A 25230-nucleotide genomic window follows, 5' to 3' on the forward strand; every position below is an offset into this window, starting at 1 on the left:
CTAGCCACCGTGCTTCTACACCTGCATTGCTTGCTGTTTGGGCTTTTAGGCTGGGTTTCTGTACAGCACTTTGAGATATCAGCTGATGTACAAAGGGCTATATTTATCAATTTGATTTGATTTGATTTATTTCCATGAAAAACTTGCTAAATCTATTGACAAAGTTGATAAGTTGGCAACACTGAATGGGAAATTAAATAATGCATCAATCTGTGGCGTGATTTGTTGAATCAATTCATCTGACATAACAGAAAGTACATTCCATTACATGAGCCACATCAGTTAGCATCATTTCAACCAACATTCTACAGTACCATGGAAATGTACACTTGAGTTAACCTCTAAAACTGCCAGAGCCAAGCCTTTTGCACACCTGTTGCGTCAAACGGTATGTGTTCCGACAGAAGTCTATTCATTTCATTGGGAGGCTTATCTACAATGTGTAGCAGTGTGTGCAGTGTGTCGAATGCATTGGATTTCCTCAATTTGTGTGTTGCATTGCCGTGCAGTACCAGTAGTAAACCGCCGAAGAATTTGTTAATTTGTCATTTTATTTTTTGGGTTGTGATGCGGCGCATGAATTGTGAAGATTAACTCAAATGTACCCATGGCAAATAACCTGTGTGCACACGGCGTTAGAAGCTCCATGCCCAAGGGAACTAAGTGGAGCATCACAGTATTTTTACGAAACTCATATATCACTGCCAGTCTCTAAAGCAGCTTTGATCAAGCCAGACATGAAAACTCTGACACGCTCGTGATTGTCTACGTGCTGCACTTTTGTATTATCCAATGGAAGCATTGGCATTATCGTTTTTTCCCATAAGACATGGAAAGGCTGGCATGTAATGTGCATAACAATAACTTTTACATGGTTTCTGTCAAATGTGTTATTGGCATATCGCACCCAATATTTGTTTGATATGACGCTGTCATGTTTGTAGAGAAATTGCTTCAGTGAATTTCAGAAATCTTGGCTTGTCAAGGAAAGATGTGATTGGTGATGATACATTTCTTTGCATTCCTATACACTTCCACATTAGGGATATCAGACTCAAGTCATCCACATCCTCTTTGGTGATCAGGGTTCAGATCTGAATCTACCTTCTGAATTCATCTGCCTAATGATGATGGCACTGAAGCTTGGTTCCCATGGGAAATCTTAGCAAAGGTCGAGTGAGAGGGTAGAATCATAATAGCTATTTGGAAAATAGTCATGTAACCTCCTGGCTTTGTATCTACTGCGATAGGATATTTTCCATCATATCACACTCCAATTCACACAAACACATCCAGACCTGAAAGGTTGTGTGCATGTGTGCCTTTTCATGTGTGTGTGTGACCCCCCTCTTTCCTGAGATATTGTTGGGGCTGGTTGTCACGGCCGTGCCTTCTCGTTAGCCTGAAACTAGGGGCGAGCACTTTGGTGGGACGCCCAGCGATCTCATTACTACAGGAAGCCTGTCCGAGCATAGAGATGGAGGGATGACGGGGCTGTGGGTACAACAGGCCAAGGTCAAGCAGAACCCTGTTTCCTTTTTTGTCCCGGGGGCCTCCATTGTTCTAAACCCTCATTAGCCCTAGCTGAAAAAGCCAGTCGGTAGGACCCTGTGCCCCTCCTGTGTACTGTAGAGCCCCACTATTCTACTCTCACAAGTCCCACCACTGTTCCCCTGCACTCCGCTCCACATGCAGACTGGACAGGAACACGGACAGGGATACATGGACACAGACATGGAAGCTCCAAGAACACGAACATTGGAAGATCTTGGGATCGCAGTGATGAGGAGGGGAAGCTATGACGAAGCTGCGGCTTTAGGACTACATCCTGTGAGTACTAACCAACTTTAGTAGGAGTCTTTGTAGCCTTCGTGGTTAAATTTTGAGTGGTGCAGATATTTTTCATTTTTACTTCACCTTTATTTAACCAGGTAGGCTAGTTGAGAACAAGTTCTCATTTACAACTGCGACCTGGCCAAGATAAAGCAAAGCAGTTCGACACATACAACAACACAGAGTTACACATGGAATAAACAAATATACAGTCAAAAAATACAGTCAAAAAATCTATATACAGCATGTGCAAATGAGGTAGGATAAGAGAGGTAAGGCAATAAATAGGCCATGGTGGTGAAGTAATTACAATATAGCAATTAAACACTGGAATGGTAGAATGTGCAGAAGATGAATGTGCAAGTAGAGATACTGGGATGCAAAGGAGCAAGATAAATAAATAAATACAGTATGGGGATGAGGTAGATTGGATGGGCTATTTACAGATGAGCTATGAACAGGTTCAGTGATCTGTCAGCTGCTCTGACAGCTGAATATAGGGTATTGATATAGCAAGGGTCAAATCATAATGGCTTCATTGGTGTTGCCATGTGATGGCTTTATGCATTGTTTTCAATAGCGCCATTTTTGTCAAAAGATTTATCCTGCATAATTGGCTTGACATTCAATTAGAAAGACAAAGACATCACAGAGGCGAAGTTATTTGACCATATTTTCAAACAACAGCCTTTTGCATCATTATCAACAGAAAAATGGACTAATGGCTACACAGACAAAACTCATAAACAACCTACCTACGACTCATGTTTGTCATGGATGCAAGAACACACACACTGCCACACCCTGAACATAACTCTGGAAGCTTTGAATAAACTTTGCAAAAGCATTTGGAGAGGGTGACCTCTCCACCCTAACCTGTGTGTGACAGTAGGGCCTTATGTACATCTCCACGCACACCATGCTGTGCTTGGGCTCAGTCGAGAGGAAGAGATCTCCCACACCTCAGCTCAGCCACAGAGCTGAGGTGTGTGAATAATTTATCCCTTTCTGAATCAGGATCAAATGCTACACAATATGTACAAAAGTATTAAAGTAAATTAATGGATTCGGCTATTTCAGCCACAACCGTTGCTGACAGGTGTATAAAATTTAGCACACAGCCATGCAATCTCCATATGCAAACACTGGCAGTAGAATGGCCTTACAGAAGAGCTCAGTGACTTTCAATGTGGGGCCGTCATAGGGTGCCACCTTTCCAACAAGTCAGTTTGTCAAATTTCTGCCCTGCTAGACCTGCGCCTGTAAGTGCTTTTATTGTGAAGTGGAAACGTCGAGGGGCAACAACGGCGAGCCCATGAAGTTGTAGGCCACACAAGCTCAAAGAATGGGGCCGTCGAGTGCTGAAGTGCGTAGGGCATCTTTCCTCGGTTGCAACACTCACTACTGAGTTCCAAACTGCCCCTGGATGCAACGTCAGCACAATAACTGTTCGTCGGTAGCTTCATGAAATGAAATGGGTTTCCATAGCCGAGCAGGCGCACCCAAGCATAAGATCACCATGCGCAATGCCAAGCATCGGCTGGAGTGATGAATCACACTCTGCAATCTGGCAGTCCGACGGACCAATCTGGGTTTGATGGATGTTAGGAGAATGCTACCTGCCTCAATGCATAGTGCCAACTGTAAAGTTTGGTGCAGGAGGAATAATGGTCTGGGGCTATTTTTAATGGTTCGGGCTAGGTACCTTAGTTCCAGTGAAGGGAAATCTTAATGCTACAGCATACAAAGACATTCTAGAGGATGTTGTGCTTCCAACTTTGTGGCAACAGTTTGGGGAAGGACCTTTTCTGTTTCAGCATGACAATGTCCCTGTGCACAAAGCGAGGTCCATACAGAGATGGTTTGTCGAGATAAGTGTGGAAGAACTTGACTGGCCTGCACAGAGCCCTGACCTCAACCCCATCGAACACCTTTGAGATGAATTGGAATGCCAATTGCGAGCCAGGCCTAATTTCCCAACGTCAGTGCCCAACCTCACTAATGCTCTTGGGGCTGAATGGAAGCAAGTCTCTGCAGCAAAGTTCCAACATCTAGTGGAAAGCCTTCCCAGAAGAGTGGAGGCTGTTATAGCAATAAAAGGGGTAACAACTCCATATTAAAGCCCATGAATTTGGAATGAGATGTTCAACGAGCAGGTGTCCACACACTTTGGTCATGTAGTGTATGTTGGCATCTTGGGAAAACCTTGTAACTCTATTTTTGCGTATTTCAACGTTTTTCTTCTCACAAATTGAAAGTAGTAAATTCCATCTGCTGTTGATGTGCTATGAAAGTTTCATGAAAAAGTATGCTTTTTTTCCAGGATGCCAACAGAATACTGGTATTGACATTTGGTATTTAAGATTTCTCTCCACCATGTAGCAAAATGAGTAAAATTGTCTATTTTTTTAATACAATTGTTCTCTCAGCCCCATGGGAAATATGTGTTGACTTGCAGAAAACTTGCTTTATAATTGCAGCATTTTATCTCCCCTGTCGAGGGGGGCCACTAAAATGTTTGGTCCGCGAGGTGGGGGACCCCCCCAACAAAATTTTGCTTAGGACTCCCAAAAGGGGGTAGGTTTTCATGAGCTTGGGTCCCAGGAAAACACAGAATTGTTTATTTGGGTCCCAGGCTGAAAAAGTAAATATGTTGTTTTGAACTGTTATTATGGTGGAAATTTGACACAATTACAATCATGGTCTTGAATTGGACTCGCATTTTTCTGGTCTCGGTCTTGATGATCTCAGACCCCCCCCCCCCCCCCCCCCCCCCCCCCCCGGTCTTGGTCTTGACTCGGACACGATTTGCTCCAGTCTTGGTCTTGAATCGGTCTCGCTTTAGGTGGTCTCAAACACAACACTAGCTCTAACAGCACCTTCTGAACTGTTGTGATGGGCATGGCAATGTTTTGTGCATACCTGCAATATATCAGGCAAGAAAAAACTGTTTTTGGTCACGAAAATAAACAAATTTTTTCAGATTTAAAAAGTCCAGGTAGCACCACGTTTAATTTAATTTCAAAATATTTTCTCCCCTCTGAACATGACCCTGAACTCTCCGATGGCACATTTCCAAACAGGATTTAAACACAAACACTTTTTCACAAATCTACCACTCCTGGTAGTCACTTCGGATAGTTCCATGGCGTTATGTACTTCCGCGGCTTCCATGGCTGAGTCATTGGCATGTTCTGGAACGCTAAACACAAGTTGCAAAAGAGTGTGTCAAAAGTGTTTGACATTCCTGATGAGGTTATAGCCATCTTCTGTGCTCACTAGTTCAAATGAGTTGTCTTAGGTGTGTCTCAGTAACATGCAACTAAGCGTGTCTCTCAGAACTTGGCATCCATTCACCGTACTTGCGATGTGCACAATGTCTCCAACATCAAAGTTTGGCTCTGTTTGTTTTGTCAGCATATTGTTTTATCTTCTGTTTGTAGGTTTTGTAGTGATTTTGATTGTCTTTTGCTTTTAGTTTATTCCTTCATCTTCTCAATGCTTGGCAACTTTGTTCGATTGTCTCTTCCAAACACGAGAAAGGCTGGTGTTTCTCCTGAAGTGTGATGAGGTGTTGAGCAATAGACTAGAATAGCAATAGACTAGAATATTCCAGCTCTTCCCTTCACTTTTGGCTGTTCTCAAGGCTTTCTTAAGGTATCGATGGAATCACTCGATTTTCCCATTGCTCTTAGGATTATACAGTGATGCTATGATCCCACACTTTGTCAACATTTTTTTTTAAGTCTGTCCAACGAATTGTCTGCCATTATCTGTAACCACCTCTAGGGGGTGTCTAAAGCATGGAAAGACGTTCAATATCTCTGAATACACTGCATTTGAAGATACTGTATGTCAGATATGACAGTTTGTGGGTAAGAGGTGTAATAGTAAATTATGGTAAGTACAGTCGTGGCCAAATATATTGGCGTCCTTGCACTTTTCTTAAAGAATTCCTTATTTCTTCTAAAACAAGTTGACATTTTAAAACTTTTTTGAATCTGCAACATTTGTCTTTTTCGTGATGTGCTCAAACTTGTAGTTGTATGGTTTTGGGCTCCTGAGTGGCGCAGCGGTCTAAGGCACTGCATTTCAATGCTAGAAGTGTCACTATAGACACCCTGGTTCGAATCTAGGCTGTATCATAACTGGCCGTGTTTGGGAGTTCCATAGGGTGGCGCACAATTGGCCCAGCGTTGTCTGGGTTTGGCGGGTGTAGGCCGTCATTGTAAATAAGAAATTCTTCTTAAATGACTTGCCTAGATAAATAAAGGTTAAATATTTTTTTTTATAAAAAATAGTTGTAGTCTGAGTTCAAGTCTTTGAATTCTCGTCGGACACAGACTCAACTTCTCTGGATTGACCATGTAGATCAGTGGCTTGTGATAGTTTTTTAGTCAAAACTTGACTCCATTTAGAAAAGTTCCAAAGTGTTCTACTGCCCATAGGCATCCAAGGGCCTCTCGCTCAATCTGAGAGTATCTTCTAGGGGTCAGTGAACGACTTGTGTAAGAAATTGGCCTGTTCTGTCCATTTTCCTGTAGCAATATAGCTCCAAGTCCTACTGGGCTTGTGTCACTAATCACTACTGTTCATACATCTAGATTTTTTTATGTTTAAAAAAAAAAACGTTTTACCCCAATTTCTTGATATCCAGTTGGTAGTTACAATCTTTTCCCATCACTCCAACTCCTGTACAGGCAAAGTTCAAGAGCCATGCATCCTCTGAAACATGACAATACCAAGCCACACTGCTTCCTGACACACTGCTCGCTTAACCCGGAAGCCAGCCGCACCAATGTGTTGGAAGAAACACCGTACAACTGGCAACCATGTTAGCGCCCAGCCTGCCACAGCAGTCGCTAGAGGGACAAGGACATCCTGGCCGGCCAAACCCTCCTCTAACCTGGACGACGCTGAGCCAATTGCACACCACCTCATGGGTCTCCCGGTCGGTGGCCAGCTGCGACACAGCCTGGGATCAAACCCGGATCTGTAGTGACGCCTCAAGCACAGCAGTGCCTGAGACCGCTGCGCCAGGCGGGAGGCCTGGTACATCTAGTTTAAAGTATATTTTTGTCATCTTTTTGTTTTACATTGTTTCACTTTGAAGACACTATCTATGAGTGGCGATGGCCCCTAGTAAAATAGACAGTCAACATGGGTTATAATCTATAGTAAGACACTATCTCTGAGTGGCGATGGCCCCTAGTAAAGTAGACAGTCAACATGGGTTATAATCTATAGTAAGACACTATCTCTGAGTGGCGATGGCCCCTAGTAAAGTAGACAGTCAACATGGGTTATAATCTATAGTAAGACACTATCTATGAGTGGTGATGGCCCCTAGTAAAATAGAGTGTCAACCTGGGCTTTAATCTATAGTAAGACACTATCTATGAGTGGTGATGGCCCCTAGTAAAATAGAGTGTCAACCTGGGCTTTAATCTATAGTAAGACACTATCTATGAGTGGCGATGGCCCCTAGTAAAATAGACAGTCAACATGGGTTATAATCTATAGTAAGACACTATCAATGAGTGGCGATGGCCCCTAGTAAAGTAGACAGTCATCATGGGTTATAATCTATAGTAAGACACTATCTATGAGTGGTGATGGCCCCTAGTAAAATAGAGTGTCAACCTGGGCTTTAATCTATAGTAAGACACTATCTATGAGTGGCGATGGCCCCTAGTAAAATAGACAGTCAACATGGGTTATAATCTATAGTAAGACACTATCAATGAGTGGCGATGGCCCCTAGTAAAGTAGACAGTCATCATGAGTTATAATCTATACTAAAACATTATCTATGAGCAATGTGTGCCACAGGAGTTGCTGGTGTGCAAGATCCCTACCGGCCAAACCCGGACGACACTAGGCCAATTGTGCGTCGCCCCACGGACCTCCCAGTCACGGGCGGCTGCGACAGAGCCTGGGCACGAACCCAGAGTCTCTGGTGGCACAGCTAGCGCTGCGATGAGTCCTATGAGCCCTAGACCACTGCACCACCTGGGAGGCCCTATGCTAGTAGTTCTTGCCTAAGAAAATGTGTGGGGTTCCCATTTAATTCAGTAAAAGTACTTTCTGTTGTGCCTCTTTCAGCCCTTATGCTGCCAGTCATCCAGTCATTTATGATGCAGTACTATCACTTTATTTAGGCTACTCATTATGTTTGTACAAATACAAAACTTTCAATCAATCATTCGACCAATCAATCATTGTGTCATCACTATAATTTCCATTCCGACATTCTATCCATCACAGTGTCATTCTATACTGTCGAAGTACAGTTCTAGGTCATTGTGCATACCGTATGTAGGTCATATGAACTTCATCCACAACAATTCTGACGATTTTGGAGCTGTATAGGACTGAGACCAACACATCTCTTATTATGTGACTTGTTAAGCAAATTTTTACTCCTGAACTTATTTAGGCTTGCCATAACAAAGGGGTTGAATACTTACTGAATCAAGACATTTCAACTTTTTATTTTGAATGAATCTGTAAACATTACTAAAAACATAATTCCCCTTTAACATTATGGGGTATTGTGTGTAGGCCAGTGACACAATCTCAATGTAATCTGTGAGGACAGATGCTGGAGACGAGAAGCAAGTACAGGGAGTGAACATGAACAGGAACAAGGGAAAACAAAACGACAATAATGCTGACACAGGGATAAAAGAGTCAGATATAGGGAAGGCAATCAAAACGTGAAGGAGTCCAGGTGAGTCCAATGAGTGCAGATGAGAGGGCAAACGGGATCAGGCGTAACAGTAATCCCCCCTCAAGGGGCGCCACCCGTTGTCCCAGCTGGGCGAGCCTGACGGGCCGGGCGAGGCATTGGCGCTGGACTAGCCGGCTGAGGCGTAGAAGCACGACAAGCCGGCTGAGGCGTGGGATCCTGACGATCCAGCTGAGGCGTGAAAGCCTGATGATCTCGCTGAGGTGTGGGAGCCTGATGAGCCTGCTGAGGCAAAGCAACATCACACCTCCTCCTCCATGCTTCATGTGGGAACCACACATGCAGAGATCATCGATTCACCTACTCTGCATCTCACAGAGACACGGCAGTTGGAACAAAAAATCTCAAATTTTGACTCAGATCAAAGGACAGATTTACACCGGTCTAATGGCCATTGCTCCTGTTTCTTGGCCCAAGCAAGTCTCTTCGTCTTATTGGTGTCCTTTAGTAGTGGTTTCTTTGCAGCAATTCAACCATGAAGGCCTGATTCACGCAGTCTCCTCTGAACAGTTGATGTTGAGGTGTGTCTGTTACTTGACCTCTGTGAAGCAGTTATTTGGGCTACAAAGGCTGGTAACTCTAATTTTATTGAAACACTCACTCCCTGAACTTGCTTCCCGACTCTCAGCGCACATTGTTAATATTTACCGGCTCTTTAAGTCGTTTTGTTTGTCTTTTCTTATTATCTGCTAAGCCAGTATAATTTGAACAGGCTCTACTTATTTCACCTTTGACCTTTCTGATTGGAACATATGTCATTGATGGCTTTGGTATGCGGATAAGGCTGTTTTCTAGTGCCTGAAGAGTCAAATTTCTCCCAGAAAGGTTGTGTTCCAGGAAAAGAGATAGCCTTTTTCAAGATGGAATGAGGAAATCCATATGTGGTTGTTTGACTGGGGATGTGAGTAGGACAACAGAAGAATGACTATCCAAACCAATTGGACCTTTCTTGACCATTCTGTTTGTAGGCCAAAGAATACAAACCCATCATGCCTACTATATTTATAGCATTTGTAAGTTCAGATAAATTTTGCCTACTGTCAATTTGAACACAGCTTTCACCCTATGTGACTCCTCCAAAGCTCTGTGTGGTGACTTTATAAGTTTGACACAAAATTGAATGGTGCACAGGGGCATTCATGTTGCGAGTTCGTCGTCACACATTGTCAACACGAACCCTCATTCGTTTATAACAAAGAATATAGAGCGGCAGATGAGGGTGGTGAATTAGGGAGGCTGTGTTTTAGGTTTCCCATGCCTGAACAAGCTGTCATTGTTTTAGCCTGAGCCAGTTTGCTCTAGAATGTTGTGGGCCTGACAATGGGACTGTAGCCCTGGTTCCACAGTGATGGGGTGGGGGCTGGGGAAACGGGCTGGACAGAGCCTGTGTCCCAAATGGCATGCTATTGCCTATATATGGGCCCTGGCCTTAGGTAGTGCACTATATAGGGAATAGGGTGGCATTTGGGACACAGACAATGTCAGTCCATTTCCCTCGGGCACTCATGTAGAACAATCTGGACGAGAACGGTCTAAATCAAGCTTTGCCAAACCAAAACATAAACTCATCGGGGACCCAGGACTGAGTTTCAGGAACACTGGTCTGAAAGATGGCTGTACAAATGAGGTCCAAATGAGGTCAATTTGGAGGACCATTATAGGTCCAGTTTGTCATAATGAGCCTGTACAGACAAAGATATGGCTATAATGGATTTCTGAAATCCAATTGAGAATGTCACAGCAACTCAGTTTGCAGTTACTGTATCTATGAATCCTAACCTTTTACCATTGTTCTATTCCTGTGCCGTTTACCCCGAAGTGATTGATTTGATCCACTTACTCAGAGAAAGTGTGAAATGGCAGGGATATGTATGTGTGACAATGTACAGTATATGCTAACATTATGATCAAACCTTCTGTTCTCTCACAGCACCTTCGCAGTTTGGCCCAGAGGCGTCGCTCCGCCCCCTCCCTGGCTTTTGAGAAGGCTCTGGGCAGCATGCCGTGGTCCTCCGTCAGGTGAGTTTGCTCTGCTCCTCTCTACTCTGTTATCACAGTAGTATCTGCTGCCACCACCCGTCCCAAGGGGGCAGTAGAAAGCCCCTCCACTCACAGCCAGCTGCCACTTTGTCAGATTCAATAGATACAAATGGGATAAAAAGATTTCAATGGAAAGAAATGGGACGGAAAGGTATTTCGAACTTCAATGGATAGACACACCTCTATTCGTTACAATCTTTTTGTTTGAATTTTCTCACTTTGATACACATTTATGAACTTTGCTTCTAAAAAACTCCCTCACTTACTCGTGAAAAGACTTGGCTTTATTCAATACCGTCAAACTATTTCTTCAAAAGCAAAGCACAAAGAGTAATTCCAAGAGACATGTCATTTACACAAGAACACATTATTTTATTGCAACTAAAACATAATTTCATAGGCTTTCATACATACAGTACCAGTCAAAAGTTTGGACACTTACTGATTCAAGGGTTTTTCTTAATTTTTTACTATTTTCTACATTGTAGAAAAATTGTGAAGACATAACTATGAAATAACACATGGAATCATGTAGTAACCAAAAAAAAGTGTTAAACAAATCAAAATATATTTTAGATTTGATCTTCAAATAGCCACTCTTTGCCTTGACAGCTTTGTGCACTCCTGGCATTCTCTCAACCAGCTTTATGAGGTAGTCACCTGGAATGCATTTCAATTAGCAGGTGTGACTTGTTAAGTTAGTTTATAGAATTTCTTAATGCGTTTGAGCCAATCACTTGTGACTAGGTAGGGGTGGTATACAGAAGAGAGCCCTATTTGGTAAAAGACCAAGTCCATATGGCAAAAACGGCTCAAATAAGCAAAGAGAAATGACAGTCCATTTCTTTGACTGACCTTCATGTCTTAATCAGGAAAATGTCAAGAACTTTGAAAGTTTCCCTAAGTGCAGTCGCAAAAACCATCAAGCGCTATGATGAAACTGGTTCTCATGAGAACCGCCACAGAACCGGAAGACCCAGAGCTACCTCTGCTGCAGAGGATAAGTTCATTAGTTACCTGCCTCAGAAATTGCAGCCCAAATAGATGCTTCACTGAGTTCAATTAACAGACACATCTCAACATCTGTTCAGATGAGACTGCGTGAATCAGGCCTTCATGGTTGAATTGCTGCAAAGAAACTACTACTTAAGGACACCAATAAGAAGAGACTTGCTAAGGGCCAAGAAACACGAGCAATGGCCATTAGACTGGTGGAAATCTGTCCTTTGGTCTGAGTCCAAATTTGAGATTTTTGGTTCCAACCGCCGTGTCTTTGTGAGACGCAGAGTAGGTGAATGGATGATCTCTGCATGTATGGGTCCCACTGTGAAGCATGGAGGTGTGATGGTTTGGGGGTGCTTTGCTGGTGACGCTGTTGCTGATTTAGAATTCAAGGCACGCTTAACCAGCATGGCTACCACAGCATTTTGCAGCAATACACCATGCCATCTGGTTTGCCCTTAGTCACACTATTATTTATTTTCAACAGGACAATGACCCAAAACACACCTCCAGGCTGTGTAAGGGCTATTTGACCAAGAAGGAGAGTGTTGGAATGCTGCATCAGATGACTTGGCCTCCACAATCACTCAACCCAATTGAGATGGTTTGGGATGAGATGTACCGCAGAGTGATGGAAAAGCTACCAACAAGTGCTCAGCATACGTGGGAACTCCTTCAAGACCGCTGGAAAGAATTCCAGGTGAAGCTGGTTGAGAGAATGCCAAGCGTGTGCAAAGGGTTGCTTCTTTGAAGAATCTCAAAACATTTTGATTTGTATAACACTTTTTGTGGTCACTACATGATTCCATGTGTTAATCGTTTTGATGTCTTCACCATCCTACAATGTAGAAAATAGTAAAGAATTAAGAAAAACCCTTGAATGAGTAGGTGTCAACTTTGACTGGTACTGTACGAACAAACATAAGCTCAAACTTCCCCCTGCTGTGACCACTAGTTGAATGGTGTCACTAGGCCTCCCAGTGACACATCAGTCGGTGTACAGGGGGCTGCAATGCCCACTCTCTACGGTAACTGGGGACAAAGGTCTGGCAACTGTTGTCTAAACCCACTCAGGGCTCCCTCGTCACTCCCAATGTTCAAGACTAGGGGAACTCTGTTTCTTCAGACAGATTAGGGGCGATGGAAAATGAAATCAGAAAACAAACAAGTGTGGGGTTGTGAGGACTGGCGAAGATACCAAAAAAAACATGATATTTACTTTATTTGTTTATTGTTTATCAGGACAAAGGTGAATAATCTTACAACCCCAGCAATAACTGACTGTCCATCACATTACATATTCAAGGTCTGTAACGGCGTTCGTCTGTAGGAGGAAGAGAAGCGGACCAAAGCGCAGCGTGGTGGTTATTCATGTTTTAATAAATCGCTACACATGAACAAACTAACAAAAACAAGAAATGTGAAAACGCAAAACAGTCCTATCCTGTGACACCAAACACAGTGACAGGAACAATCACCCACAAACAAACAGTGAAACCCAGGCTACCTAAGTATGATTCTCAATCAGAGACAACTAATGACACCTGCCTCTGATTGAGAACCATACTAGGCCGAAAACATAGAACTGACCCAAAACATAGAAAAACAAACATAGACTGCCCACCCAACTCACGCCCTGACCATACTAAATAAATACAAAAACAAAGGAAATAGAGGTCAGAACGTGACAGTACCCCCCCCCAAAGGTGCGGACTCCGGCCGCAAAACCTTGACCTATAGGGGAGGGTCTGGGTGGGCGTCTGTCCGCGGTGGCGGCTCTGGCGCGGGACGCGGACCCCACTTCGCCATTGTCTTAGTCCGCCGTATTGTCCACCTCCGTGGCTTACTCCCCATGCCCACCCCTCTCAATGACCCCACTGGACAGAGGGGCTGCTCGGGACAGAGGTGAAGCAGCAGCTCGGGACAGAGGGGCAGCTGCTCGGGACAGAGGGGCAGCTGCTCGGGACAGAGGGGCAGCTGCTCGGGACAGAGGGGCAGCTGCTCGGGACAGAGGGGCAGCTGCTCGGGACAGAGGGACAGCTGCTCGGGACAGAGGGGCAGCTACTCCGGGCGGAGGGGCTCTAGCGGCCCCTGGCTGACTGGCGGCACTGGCGGCCCCTGGCTGACTGGCGGCACTGGCGGCCCCTGGTTGACTGGCGGCACTGGCGGCCCCTGGCTGACTGGCGGCACTGGCGGCCCCTGGCTGACGGGCGGCACTGGCGGCCCCTGGCTGACTGGCGGCACTGGCGGCCCCTGGCTGACGGGCGGCACTGGCGGCCCCTGGCTGACGGGCGGCACTGGCGGCCCCTGGCTGACGGGCGGCACTGGCGGCCCCTGGCTGACGGGCGGCACTGGCGGCCCCTGGCTGACGGGCGGCGCTGGCGGCGCTGGGCAGACGGGCGGCGCTGGGCAGACGGGCGGCGCTGGCGGCGCTGGGCAGACGGGCGGCGCTGGCGGCGTTGGGCAGACGGGCGGCGCCGGGCAGACGGGAGGCTCCGGCAGAGGCGCCGGACAGACGGGAGGCTCCGGCAGAGGCGCCGGACAGGCGGGAGGCTCCGGCAGAGGCGCCGGACAGGCGGGAGGCTCCGGCAGAGGCGCCGGACAGGCGGGAGGCTCCGGCAGAGGCGCCGGACAGGCGGGAGGCTCCGGCAGAGGCGCCGGACAGGCGGGAGGCTCCGGCAGAGGCGCCGGACAGGCGGGAGGCTCCGGCAGAGGCGCCGGACAGGCGGGAGGCTCCGGCAGAGGCGCCGGACAGGCGGGAGGCTCCGGCAGAGGCGCCGGACAGGCGGGAGGCTCCGGCAGAGGCGCCGGACAGGCGGGAGGCTCCGGCAGAGGCGCCGGACAGGCGGGAGACTCCGGCAGAGGCGCCGGACAGGCGGGAGACTCCGGCAGCGCTGGAGAGGAGGAAGGCTCTGGTAGCGCCGGAGAGGCGGGAGACTCCGGCAGCGCTGGAGAGGAGGAAGGCTCTGGACGGATGGGCCGGAGAGACAGCCTGGTACGGGGAGCTGCCACCGGAGGGCTGGGGTGTGGAGGTGGTGACGGATAGACCGGGCCGTGCAGGCGCACTGGAGCTCTTGAGCACCGAGCCTGCCCAACCTTACCCGGTTGAATGGTCCCGGTCGCCCTGCCAGTGCGGCGAGGTGGAATAGCCCGCACTGGGCTATGCAGGCGAACCGGGGACACCGTGCGCAAGGCTGGTGCCATGTAAGCCGGCCCAAGGAGACGCACTGGAGACCAGATGCTTAGAGCCGGCTTCATGGCACTTGGCTCGATGCCCACTCTAGCCCGGCCGATACGAGGAGCTGGAATGTACCGCACCGGGCTGTGCACCCGCACTGGGGACACCGTGCGCTCCACAGCATAACACGGTGCCTGCCCGGTCTCTCTAGCCCCCCGGTAACCACAGGAAGTTGGCTCAGGTCTCCTACCTGGCGTAGCCATACTCCCTGTTAGCCCCCCCCCAAGAAATTTTTGGGTCTGACTCCCGGGCTTCCATCCACGACGCCGCGCTGCCTCCTCATACCAGCGCCTCTCCGCTTTCGCCGCCTCCCGTTCTTCCTTGGGGCGGCGATATTCTCCTGGCTGAGCCCAAGGTCCTTTACCGTCTAATTCGTCCTCCCATGTCCAATCCTCCTCGCGCTGCTCCTGCTGCTGCTTTCTCCTTTGCCCATTACCACACCGCTTGGTCCTGTTGTGGTGGGTGATTCTGTAACGGCGTTCGTCTGTAGGAGGAAGAGAAGCGGACCAAAGCGCAGCGTGGTGGTTATTCATGTTTTAATAAATCGCTACACATGAACAAACTAACAAAAACAAGAAATGTGAAAACTCAAAACAGTCCTATCCTGTGACACCAAACACAGTGACAGGAACAATCACCCACAAACAAACAGTGAAACCCAGGCTACCTAAGTATGATTCTCAATCAGAGACAACTAATGACACCTGCCTCTGATTGAGAACCATACTAGGCCGAAAACATAGAACTGACCCAAAACATAGAAAAACAAACATAGACTGCCCACCCAACTCACGCCCTGACCATACTAAATAAATACAAAAACAAAGGAAATAGAGGTCAGAACGTGACAAGGTCAGTCTTCAAACATAAAGTGTTCTTCCCAGCCTGTGGTTCAAGGGATTACTAGTAAAAGCAATCCATATAAGGTTGATCTAATGTGGCTCACATTAATACAGTACTTTGACAACTGGTTGCTGACAACTATGCCCATCAATTTATTTTCTCATATATCGAACACTACCCAGTGGTGGAAAAATGACTCAAGTGAAAGTCACCCAGTAAACTACTAATTGAGTAAAATTGTTTGTTTTAAAATATACTTAAGTATCAAAAGTTAAATTCCTTATATTAAGTAAACCAGACACCAGTATTTTATTTTTTATTTCCAGATAGCCAGGGGCACACTCCAACAACCAGACATCATTGTTACGTTCGTCGTTAGATGAATGAGACCAAAGCGCATTGTGGAAAGTGTTCATGATTTTCAATGCTGAACTCCGACAAAACAACAAAATACAAAACCGAACGTAAAGTTCTGCAGGGCTTAGACAGCAACTATGCAAAAAACAAGTTCCCACAATCTAAGGTGGGAAAAAGGGCTGCCTAAGTATGATCCCCAATCAGAGACAACGATAGACAGCTGCCTCTGATTGGGAACCATACTAGGCCAACAAAGAAATAGAAACACAGACCTAACCAAATAGAGAATAAAAAAGGCTCTCTAAGGTTAGGGCGTGACAATCATTTACAAACGACGCATGTGTTTTAAGTGATTCAACCTGAACAGCAGCAGTATGGATGACCAGGGATGTTCTCTTGTTAAGTGCATAAATGTTTCCATTTTCTTGTCATGCTAAGCATTCGAAATGTAACGAATAGTTTTGGGTATAAGGGAAAATGTACATTTAAAAAGTACATTTATTTTCTTTAGGAATGTAGTGAAGTAACACAAAAAGTTGTCAAAAATATAAATAGTAGGGACTCCTGAGTGGTGCAGCGGTCTAAGGCAGTGCTTGAGGCATTACTACAGGCCCGGGTTCGATCCCAGGTTGTCACAGTTGGCCGTGACCGAGAGACCCACGAGCTGGCGCACAATTGGCCCAGCGTCATGCGGGTTAGGGAAGGGTTTGGCCGGCCGTGATTTCGTTGTCCCATCGCATTCTAGCGACTCCTTGTGGCGGGCCGTGTGCCTACAAGATGACTTTGGTCATCAGCTGGACGGTGTTTCCTCCGACACATTGGTGCGTCTGGCATCCGGGTTATGCGAGCAGTGTCAAGAAGCACTGCAGCTTAGCAGGGTAGTGTTTTAGTGGATGCATGGCTCTGACCTTCACCTCTCCTGAGTCCGTAGGGGAGTTGCAGCGATGGGACAAAACTGTAACAACTACCAATTGGGGAGAAAAAAAGGGGTTAAAGTACAAAAAATATATATGTAAATAGTAAAAGTACAAAAAATATATATGTAAATAGTAAAAGTACAAAACATATATATGTAAATAGTAAAAGTACAAAAATATATATGTAAATAGTAAAAGTACAAAAAAGATATATGTAAATAGTAAAAGTACAAAAAATATATATGTAAATAGTAAAAGTACAAAAATATATATGTAAATAGTAAAAGTACAAAAATATATATGTAAATAGTAAAAGTACAAAAAATATATATGTAAATAGTAAAAGTACAAAAATATATATGTAAATAGTAAAAGTACAAAAATATATATGTAAATAGTAAAAGTACAAAAATATATATGTAAATAGTAAAAGTACAAAAAATATATATGTAAATAGTAAAAGTACAAAATATATACAGTGCCTTGCGAAAGTATTCGGCCCCCTTGAACTTTGCGACCTTTTGCCACATTTCAGGCTTCAAACATAAAGATATAAAACTGTATTTTTTTGTGAAGAATCAACAACAAGTGGGACACAATCATGAAGTGGAACGACATTTATTGGATATTTCAAACTTTTCAACAAATCAAAAACTGAAAAATTGGGCGTGCAAAATTATTCAGCCCCCTTAAGTTAATACTTTGTAGCGCCACCTTTTGCTGCGATTACAGCTGTAAGTCGCTTGGGGTATGTCTCTATCAGTTTTGCACATCGAGAGACTGACATTTTTTCCCATTCCTCCTTGCAAAACAGCTCGAGCTCAGTGAGGTTGGATGGAGAGCATTTGTGAACAGCAGTTTTCAGTTCTTTCCACAGATTCTCGATTGGATTCAGGTCTGGACTTTGACTTGGCCATTCTAACACCTGGATATGTTTATTTTTGAACCATTCCATTGTAGATTTTGCTTTATGTTTTGGATCATTGTCTTGTTGGAAGACAAATCTCCGTCCCAGTCTCAGGTCTTTTGCAGACTCCATCAGGTTTTCTTCCAGAATGGTCCTGTATTTGGCTCCATCCATCTTCCCATCAATTTTAACCATCTTCCCTGTCCCTGCTGAAGAAAAGCAGGCCCAAACCATGATGCTGCCACCACCATGTTTGACAGTGGGGATGGTGTGTTCAGCTGTGTTGCTTTTACGCCAAACATAACGTTTTGCATTGTTGCCAAAAAGTTACATTTTGGTTTCATCTGACCAGAGCACCTTCTTCCACATGTTTGGTGTGTCTCCCAGGTGGCTTGTGGCAAACTTTAAACGACACGTTTTATGGATATCTTTAAGAAATGGCTTTCTTCTTGCCATTCTTCCATAAAGGCCAGATTTGTGCAATATACGACTGATTGTTGTCCTATGGACAGAGTCTCCTACCTCAGCTGTAGATCTCTGCAGTTCATCCAGAGTGATCATGGGCCTCTTGGCTGCATCTCTGATCAGTCTTCTCCTTGTATGAGCTGAAAGTTTAGAGGGACGGCCAGGTCTTGGTAGATTTGCAGTGGTCTGATACTCCTTCCATTTCAATATTATCGCTTGCACAGTGCTCCTTGGGATGTTTAAAGCTTGGGAAATCTTTTTGTATCCAAATCCGGCTTTAAACTTCTTCACAACAGTATCTCGGACCTGCCTGGTGTGTTCCTTGTTCTTCATGATGCTCTCTGCGCTTTTAACGGACCTCTGAGACTATCACAGTGCAGGTGCATTTATACGGAGACTTGATTACACACAGCTGGATTGTATTTATCATCATTAGTCATTTAGGTCAACATTGGATCATTCAGAGATCCTCACTGAACTTCTGGAGAGAGTTTGCTGCACTGAAAGTAAAGGGGCTGAATAATTTTGCACGCCCAATTTTTCAGTTTTTGATTTGTTAAAAAAGTTTGAAATATCCAATAAATGTCGTTCCACTTCATGATTGTGTCCCACTTGTTGTTGATTCTTCACAAAAAAATACAGTTTTATATCTTTATGTTTGAAGCCTGAAATGTGGCAAATGGTCGCAAAGTTCAAGGGGGCCAAATACTTTCGCAAGGCACTGTATACCCCAAAAAACGACTTTAAGTAAAAATACTTGAAATTACTACCTAAGTACTTTACACCATTGACACTATCCATCTATACCATCTCAAATTCAACCAATGTATTACAAATGTTTTTTAAACTATACAAAAAATGAAGAGTTTATAAAATACTTATAAACCCTTTCATAAAGGACTAGTGTTATGACAATTTATATGGTTTCATCATGTGGATTCATTTATGGAATCTTCCATATGACTGAATGATGTCTGGAACACAAAATCAGTCTTTGATCAGCCCCAACAGTAGTTCACACCAAGACCACCACAGTTACAAACGGACAGGTGGGGTCCACTCCAACCAGACAACCTAACTTCATCAGAGACGCCACACTCCCACCCGTTCAACACACAAGCAAGTGAACCCTAAGCTACAGTGAGGGGGCGGCGGATGCTAGTTTCACTACAGTGGGTGAGACAAGTGTCTTTGACGTAGAACACATCAGACATGGAAATATGATCTTTAAGCCTATACTGATAATGTTGAAGTATGCTAAGTAGTGATGTCGTGTAGGCACTGTGTTTAGTGGTAAGGCCAAGTAGGTCAGCGGGTGTAACCTAGGAGAGTCCCTCTGCGATATCGATTTGAATATCTGTACAAAAAACACACATTGAAAGAGGGACATGAAGATATAAGTTCCACATAGAATACAATGTGAATTCTCAAAACCATTTCTCTAATGCTATTTACTTCATGTTCATAAAAGAGAAATAATAGTTAGCCATAATTTATACGTTTTCCAGAAATGAACAAAGCATGGGAATGATACTGAATGTTTATGTAATGAGTGAGAATCTATTTTTGTTCTCAAGAAGATTAGCAACATTGCAAAATGTTAATTGCCACTTGTTTTTCTGTGAGACACAAGCAACATCTTCATTGTAAATAATGATTGTGGGAGGCAAGAAAGGTTTAAAGGTCAGAGGGAGACTGAGAAGAGTGAGGGTGTTTGAGTGTGAGGGAGGTGAGAGTTCTAACCTCATCTGATGTGTAATGGGAAATAAAAGAACAAACTTTAATACGAAAACTGCCTTTCAAAGCCACACACACCATTTCACAGAGTCCTTAATTAAATGCATTTGATTTCATACAACATGCCCTTGTGAGAGTCATGGCAACAGGCTGGAAGCCAATTGTCATGTGCTCCCTCTCCGGCCTCTAGGTCACCAGGCTGCTCGTTATGGCGCACACCTGTCACCATCGTTACGCGCACCTGCGTGTCTTCAGACTCACCTGGACTCCATCACCTCCCTGATTACCTTCCCTATATATGTCACTCCCTTTGGTTCCTTCCCCAGGCGTTATTGTTTCTGTATTATGTCTGTGTGCTGTTAGTGTTGCTTGTCTTGTATTATGTTGCATTTATTTAAACATTCACTCCCTGAACTTGCTTCCCGACTCTCAGCGCACATCGTTACACCAATATGGAGATATATGTGTTTGCTCTACGTTTTGCATAAGTGTGTCATCTCATTCTGTGTCTAAGTTCAAGAAAAAATAAATGTCTGCACTCTGGTATGCTCCCATGGTGATTTAATCAGACACACACAAAATACAACTTTTTGATCCGAGTTGGATCTTCGTCAGGTTATCCGAAACGTTGGCTTTGTGTCTAATTAAGTTACCATAGGAGCATACCAGATTTGCTGACATATATATTTTTTATTTGATATGTTCTTCTGTCCTATTGGATGTGGCTGTGCATATTTCTCTTTATACATTACCATACATGATAGTTTCATCTGTTGCTGGCCCTAAAACAACCAAGTGGACAAAACGGGGCAAATCTGGTTGAAATTATGTCATAATAACCAGTTTTGTCCATTGGGAAATATGTGATACAATTTCCAGTATACATCACAACAACCTCGCAGTAATGAAAACCTGTGCTAAGCCCATGTTCAGTAGTGGTAACACACCCAGTGCTGTTACATTCATGCCTCCCCACAGGAGAACGGGGTTCAATCCCTGTGTCCTCCTTTCCTCATCATCCCCATTAACTTCTGTGCTGTCTAAAGAAAGCATAAAAACACTGTCGATCTGAATAATAAAATCTATAATTTAAAAATAAGTCATAATGAAAAGCTTGCCTAACATTGATCTGCTGGTAGTGTAGGCCCTGTGTGTTAAAATAACTGACCTAAAATGCCCCCAAAAACGTATAAAACAATTCTGAAGTTTTACAAATGATGTGGTCATATGGCAAAAATAAAAACTGACCCTTAAATCCACCCACACACGTACCATGCAGGCACACAAACATAGCTCCTCCATAGTTCTGACCCCCACTCTCTCTACCCTAGGGAGGAGGCGCCGTGCTGGGTGTCGATGGAGCAATGCCCTTTCGTCCTGGGTCTTAGCAGTGAGAATGCGGAGCTGGTCCTGGACGCCTGTGTTCAGATCACAGAAGGCATGAAGACCAGAAGGAGACAACTCTTCCTCTTCAGCGACGTGATCGCCATCACAATGCTCAAGTAAGATATGGAACATGATAAGAACACAAAACAACACAAACTCCCCTTTTAAACGTCCCCTTTTCAGGACCCTGTCTTTCAAAGATAATTCATAAAAATCCAAACAACTTCATCATAAACAACCCCATTGTAAAGGGTTTAAACGTTTCCCATGCTTGTTCAATGAACCATAAACAATTACTGGACATGCACCATTTGCGAAAACTTAGGACACTAAAAAGGCCTGTCTACTGACTCTGAAAAACACTAAATGAAGATGCCCAGGGTCCCTGCTCATCTGTTTGAACGTGCCTTAGGCATGCTGCAAGGAGGCATGAGGACTGCAGATGTGGCCAGGGCAATAAATTGTAATGTCCGTACTGTGAGACACCTGAGACAGCACTACAGGGAGACAGGGTGGACAGCTAATCGTCCTCGTAGTGACAGACCATGTGTAAAAACACCTGTACATCCGAAAATCACACCTGCGGGACAGGTACAGGATGGCAACAACAACTGCCTGAGATACACCAGGAACGCACAATCCCTCCATCAGTGCTCAGACTGTCCGCAATAGGCTGAGAGATGCTGGACTGAGGGCTTGTAGGCCTTTTGTAAGGCAGGTCCTCACCAGACATAACCGACAAAAACGTTGCCTATGGGCACAAACCCACCGTCGCTGGACCAGACAGGACTGGCAAAAAGTGATCTTCACTGACGAGTCACGGTTTTGTCTCACCAGGGGTGATAGTCGGATTCGCGTTTATCGGCGAAGGACTGAGTGTTACACCGAGGCCTGTACTCTGGAGCGGGATCGATTTGGATGTGGAGGGTCCGTCATGGTCTGGGGCGGTGTGTCACAGCATCATCGGACTGAGCTTGTTGTCATTGCAGGCAATTTCAACGCTGTGCGTTACAGGGAAGACATCCTCCTCCCTCATGTGGTACTCTGCAGGCTCATCCTGACATGACCCTCCAGCATGACAATGCCACCAGCCATACTGCTCATCCAGGGGAGTGGGGTTCCTGCAAGACAGGAATGTCAGTGTTCTGTCATGGCCAGCGAAGAGCCCGGATCTCAATCGAATTTAGCACATCTGTGACCTGTTGGGTCGGAGGGTGGGGGCTATGGCCATTCCCCCCAGAAATGTCCAGGAACTTGCAGGTGCCTTGGTGGAAGAGTGAGGTAACATCTCACAGCAAGAACTGGCAAATCTGGTGCAGTCCATGAGGAGGAGATGCACTGGAGTACTTAACTTCTTATGGGCAGGTAGCGTTTACTTATGCACACTTTTCATCCGGACGAGAAAATACTGCCCCCTACCCAAGAGAGGTTAATGCCACAGGTGGCCACACCAGATACTGACTGTTACTTTTGATTTTGACCCCCCCTTTGTTCAGGGACACATTTTTCCATTTCTGTTAGTCACATGTCTCTGGAACTTGTTAATTTTATGTTTTAGTTGTTAAATCTTGTTATGTTCATACAAATATTTGTAAAGTTTGCTGAAAATAAATGCAGAGGATGTTTCTTTTTTTTGCTGAGTTTATATATAGTCTGCATAGCAACACACACAGACACCACATAGATTGTCTGAGTTTTGCCTTCAGAGAACATAACTGATTTACCTCCATTTCCTCTCCCCTAAGTCCTTCACTCTCTCTTCTCCTTCCCACCCTCCATTAATTCTGCATCCTATATGGTAATCTATATAGCCCAGCTCATATGGAGGGAATAGGGTGCCAGGCGCACCGGTTTGTGTCAAGAACTGCAATGCAGTTCAAGAATGGTCCAGCCCGAAGGACATCCAGCCAACTTGACACAACTGTGGAAGCATTGGAGTCAACATGAGCCAGCATGCCTGTGGAACGCTTTCGACACCTTGTAGAGTCCATACCCTGACGAATTGAGGCTGTTCTGACAGCACACTTGTGACTGAAGACAGATCCTCAATACAGTTGATGCTAGGCTTTACACAAAATCCTGTTCCCTCAACAAGGCCTACAGTAAGTGCGTGGGTCTATGGATCCACACGCGACAAGGTGACAGTTTCAACATTGTAGCTAATCAAAAGTGGTGAACTAGGCCTTGAGTGAGTTCCTTCCTACTCACGAGCTGACAGGCAGGCAGACAGACACAGGAAGCTGATCATGGAACACAATGCATTCATAAAGAGAGAGAAATCGGACAATTTCCTGTTTCTGAGTGATAAGCAAATAATCACTGATTTAGAAATAGATGACAATGATGAGGAATACATTAGTACCTATAGCAACCATTGGGATAGAGAAGTGGATTGTGCAGGTTTCTCAGCTTGATGAGCTGAGATACAGTCAGGCCTGATGAAAACATTAACTGACTCTCTAAATTCTCAACCTGCTAGCCCTCATATACCATCCATGATCACATAATCCTCTCTCTCTCTCTCTCTCTCTCTCTCTCTCTCTCTCTCTCTCTCTCTCTCTCTCTCTCATATTTAGGTCCAGTGCTAGCTACCGTCTGAAGCACAGGGTGAGTCTGGAAGATCTGTGGCTTTATGGCTTTGAGGACGAGGAGGAAGAGGGAGGAGGGGGAGAGATTGACCTCAGGACGTCCCTGGTCCTGGCCTGGCCCCTTGCCTTCTGTGTGGTGTCCTTCCAGTGAGCAACAGCCATCCTCTGTGTGCATACATGAGTGCACACTCATACATGTGCACACACACACAGACGTGCAGGCAGACACTCAGGCAGGCAGGTGCACACAAAAACACATTGAGTTTCTTAAAGGCCCAGCGCAGTCAAAAACGTGATTTTTTTCCCCCCCGTGTTTTATATATATTTACACACTATTAGGTTGGAATATTATTGTGAATTTGTGAAAATCATGATAATGCCCTTCTAGTGTAAGAGCTGTTTGAAAAGTCCCCCTGAAATTTCAGCCTGTTTTGGTGGGATGGAGTTTTGGCCTTCAATGGTGACATCACTATTCGGTAAATTAGTTAATAGACCAATAAGAAACAGAGTTCCAAGCCTCTCTGTCAATAACAGCAAACTTTCCGTTTTCCCCTCCCCATTCAAAATTCGTGCTTGAGAAATTGCCCTTTTGCCAAGAAGCTATTGTTGTTTCTTTTTGACCATTTTAATCATAGTAAGGTACCCAGAAATGATTTCATATTGAGATAAAAACAGCTGCATTGGACCTGGTTTGGATGGTCTCCATAAGATTATGAATGAAATAGGGAAATGAGAACAGTCTACACCATCACAAGATAATGGCTGGTGAAAGAGGAAGTGCTGAAGCTGACCATCAGACCTAGGATCACATGTCAGGGACTTTACAGCACTGGACTTTATCAGGAAGACTATCTTTGAAATAAAGATGAAGTGTTGGAATTGCATGGTCACAAATAGACAAACAGACACAACATTGAACAAAAAAAAATTGAAAGGGGATGGAATAGTGATTGAGTAACAATGAGTGTCTGTTTTGATCAGTAATAATAGCTATCCCTCGTTGGTGTAGATATGGGTCATTTAGTCATGTTACTGGGGTCTGAGTCATGGACTCCCACAGTTTCTTCTCAAGCAAACAGTCAAATAACACTGGTAGAACGTTGTTGACTAGAGTCATTCTTAGAGTCTGTGGTTCAACAGTTTATTGCACTACAAATTACCAGTAA

At 44.8% G+C, this 25230-nt stretch overlaps 1 protein-coding gene across 1 annotated transcript; it reads left to right on the top strand.

Annotated features, from left to right (window-relative positions):
* Positions 1 to 1665: 1665 nt before the first annotated feature.
* Positions 1666 to 25074, top strand: LOC139406969 (rho GTPase-activating protein 20-like). The gene is made up of 4 exons (XM_071150187.1): positions 1666 to 1830; positions 10515 to 10603; positions 21422 to 21592; positions 24053 to 25074. Exons 1-4 carry the CDS (start codon positions 1690 to 1692, stop codon positions 24213 to 24215), a joined length of 564 nt encoding a protein of 187 aa, XP_071006288.1. The 5' UTR covers positions 1666 to 1689; the 3' UTR covers positions 24216 to 25074.
* The last annotated feature ends 156 nt before the right edge of the window (positions 25075 to 25230 follow it).

The sequence above is a fragment of the Oncorhynchus clarkii genome, chromosome 4, assembly GCF_045791955.1.
Source record: "Oncorhynchus clarkii lewisi isolate Uvic-CL-2024 chromosome 4, UVic_Ocla_1.0, whole genome shotgun sequence".
In the NCBI taxonomy this organism is placed as follows: Eukaryota; Metazoa; Chordata; class Actinopteri; order Salmoniformes; family Salmonidae; genus Oncorhynchus; species Oncorhynchus clarkii.

Coding starts and splice junctions, on each gene's coding strand:
- LOC139406969 (XM_071150187.1), top strand. CDS start 1,690: ATGCAGACTGGACAGGAACACGGACAGGGATACATGGACACAGACATG. Junction 10,604..21,421: donor ATGCCGTGGTCCTCCGTCAG/GTGAGTTTGCTC, acceptor TCTCTACCCTAG/GGAGGAGGCGCCGTGCTGGG. Junction 21,593..24,052: donor ATCGCCATCACAATGCTCAA/GTAAGATATGGA, acceptor TCTCATATTTAG/GTCCAGTGCTAGCTACCGTC.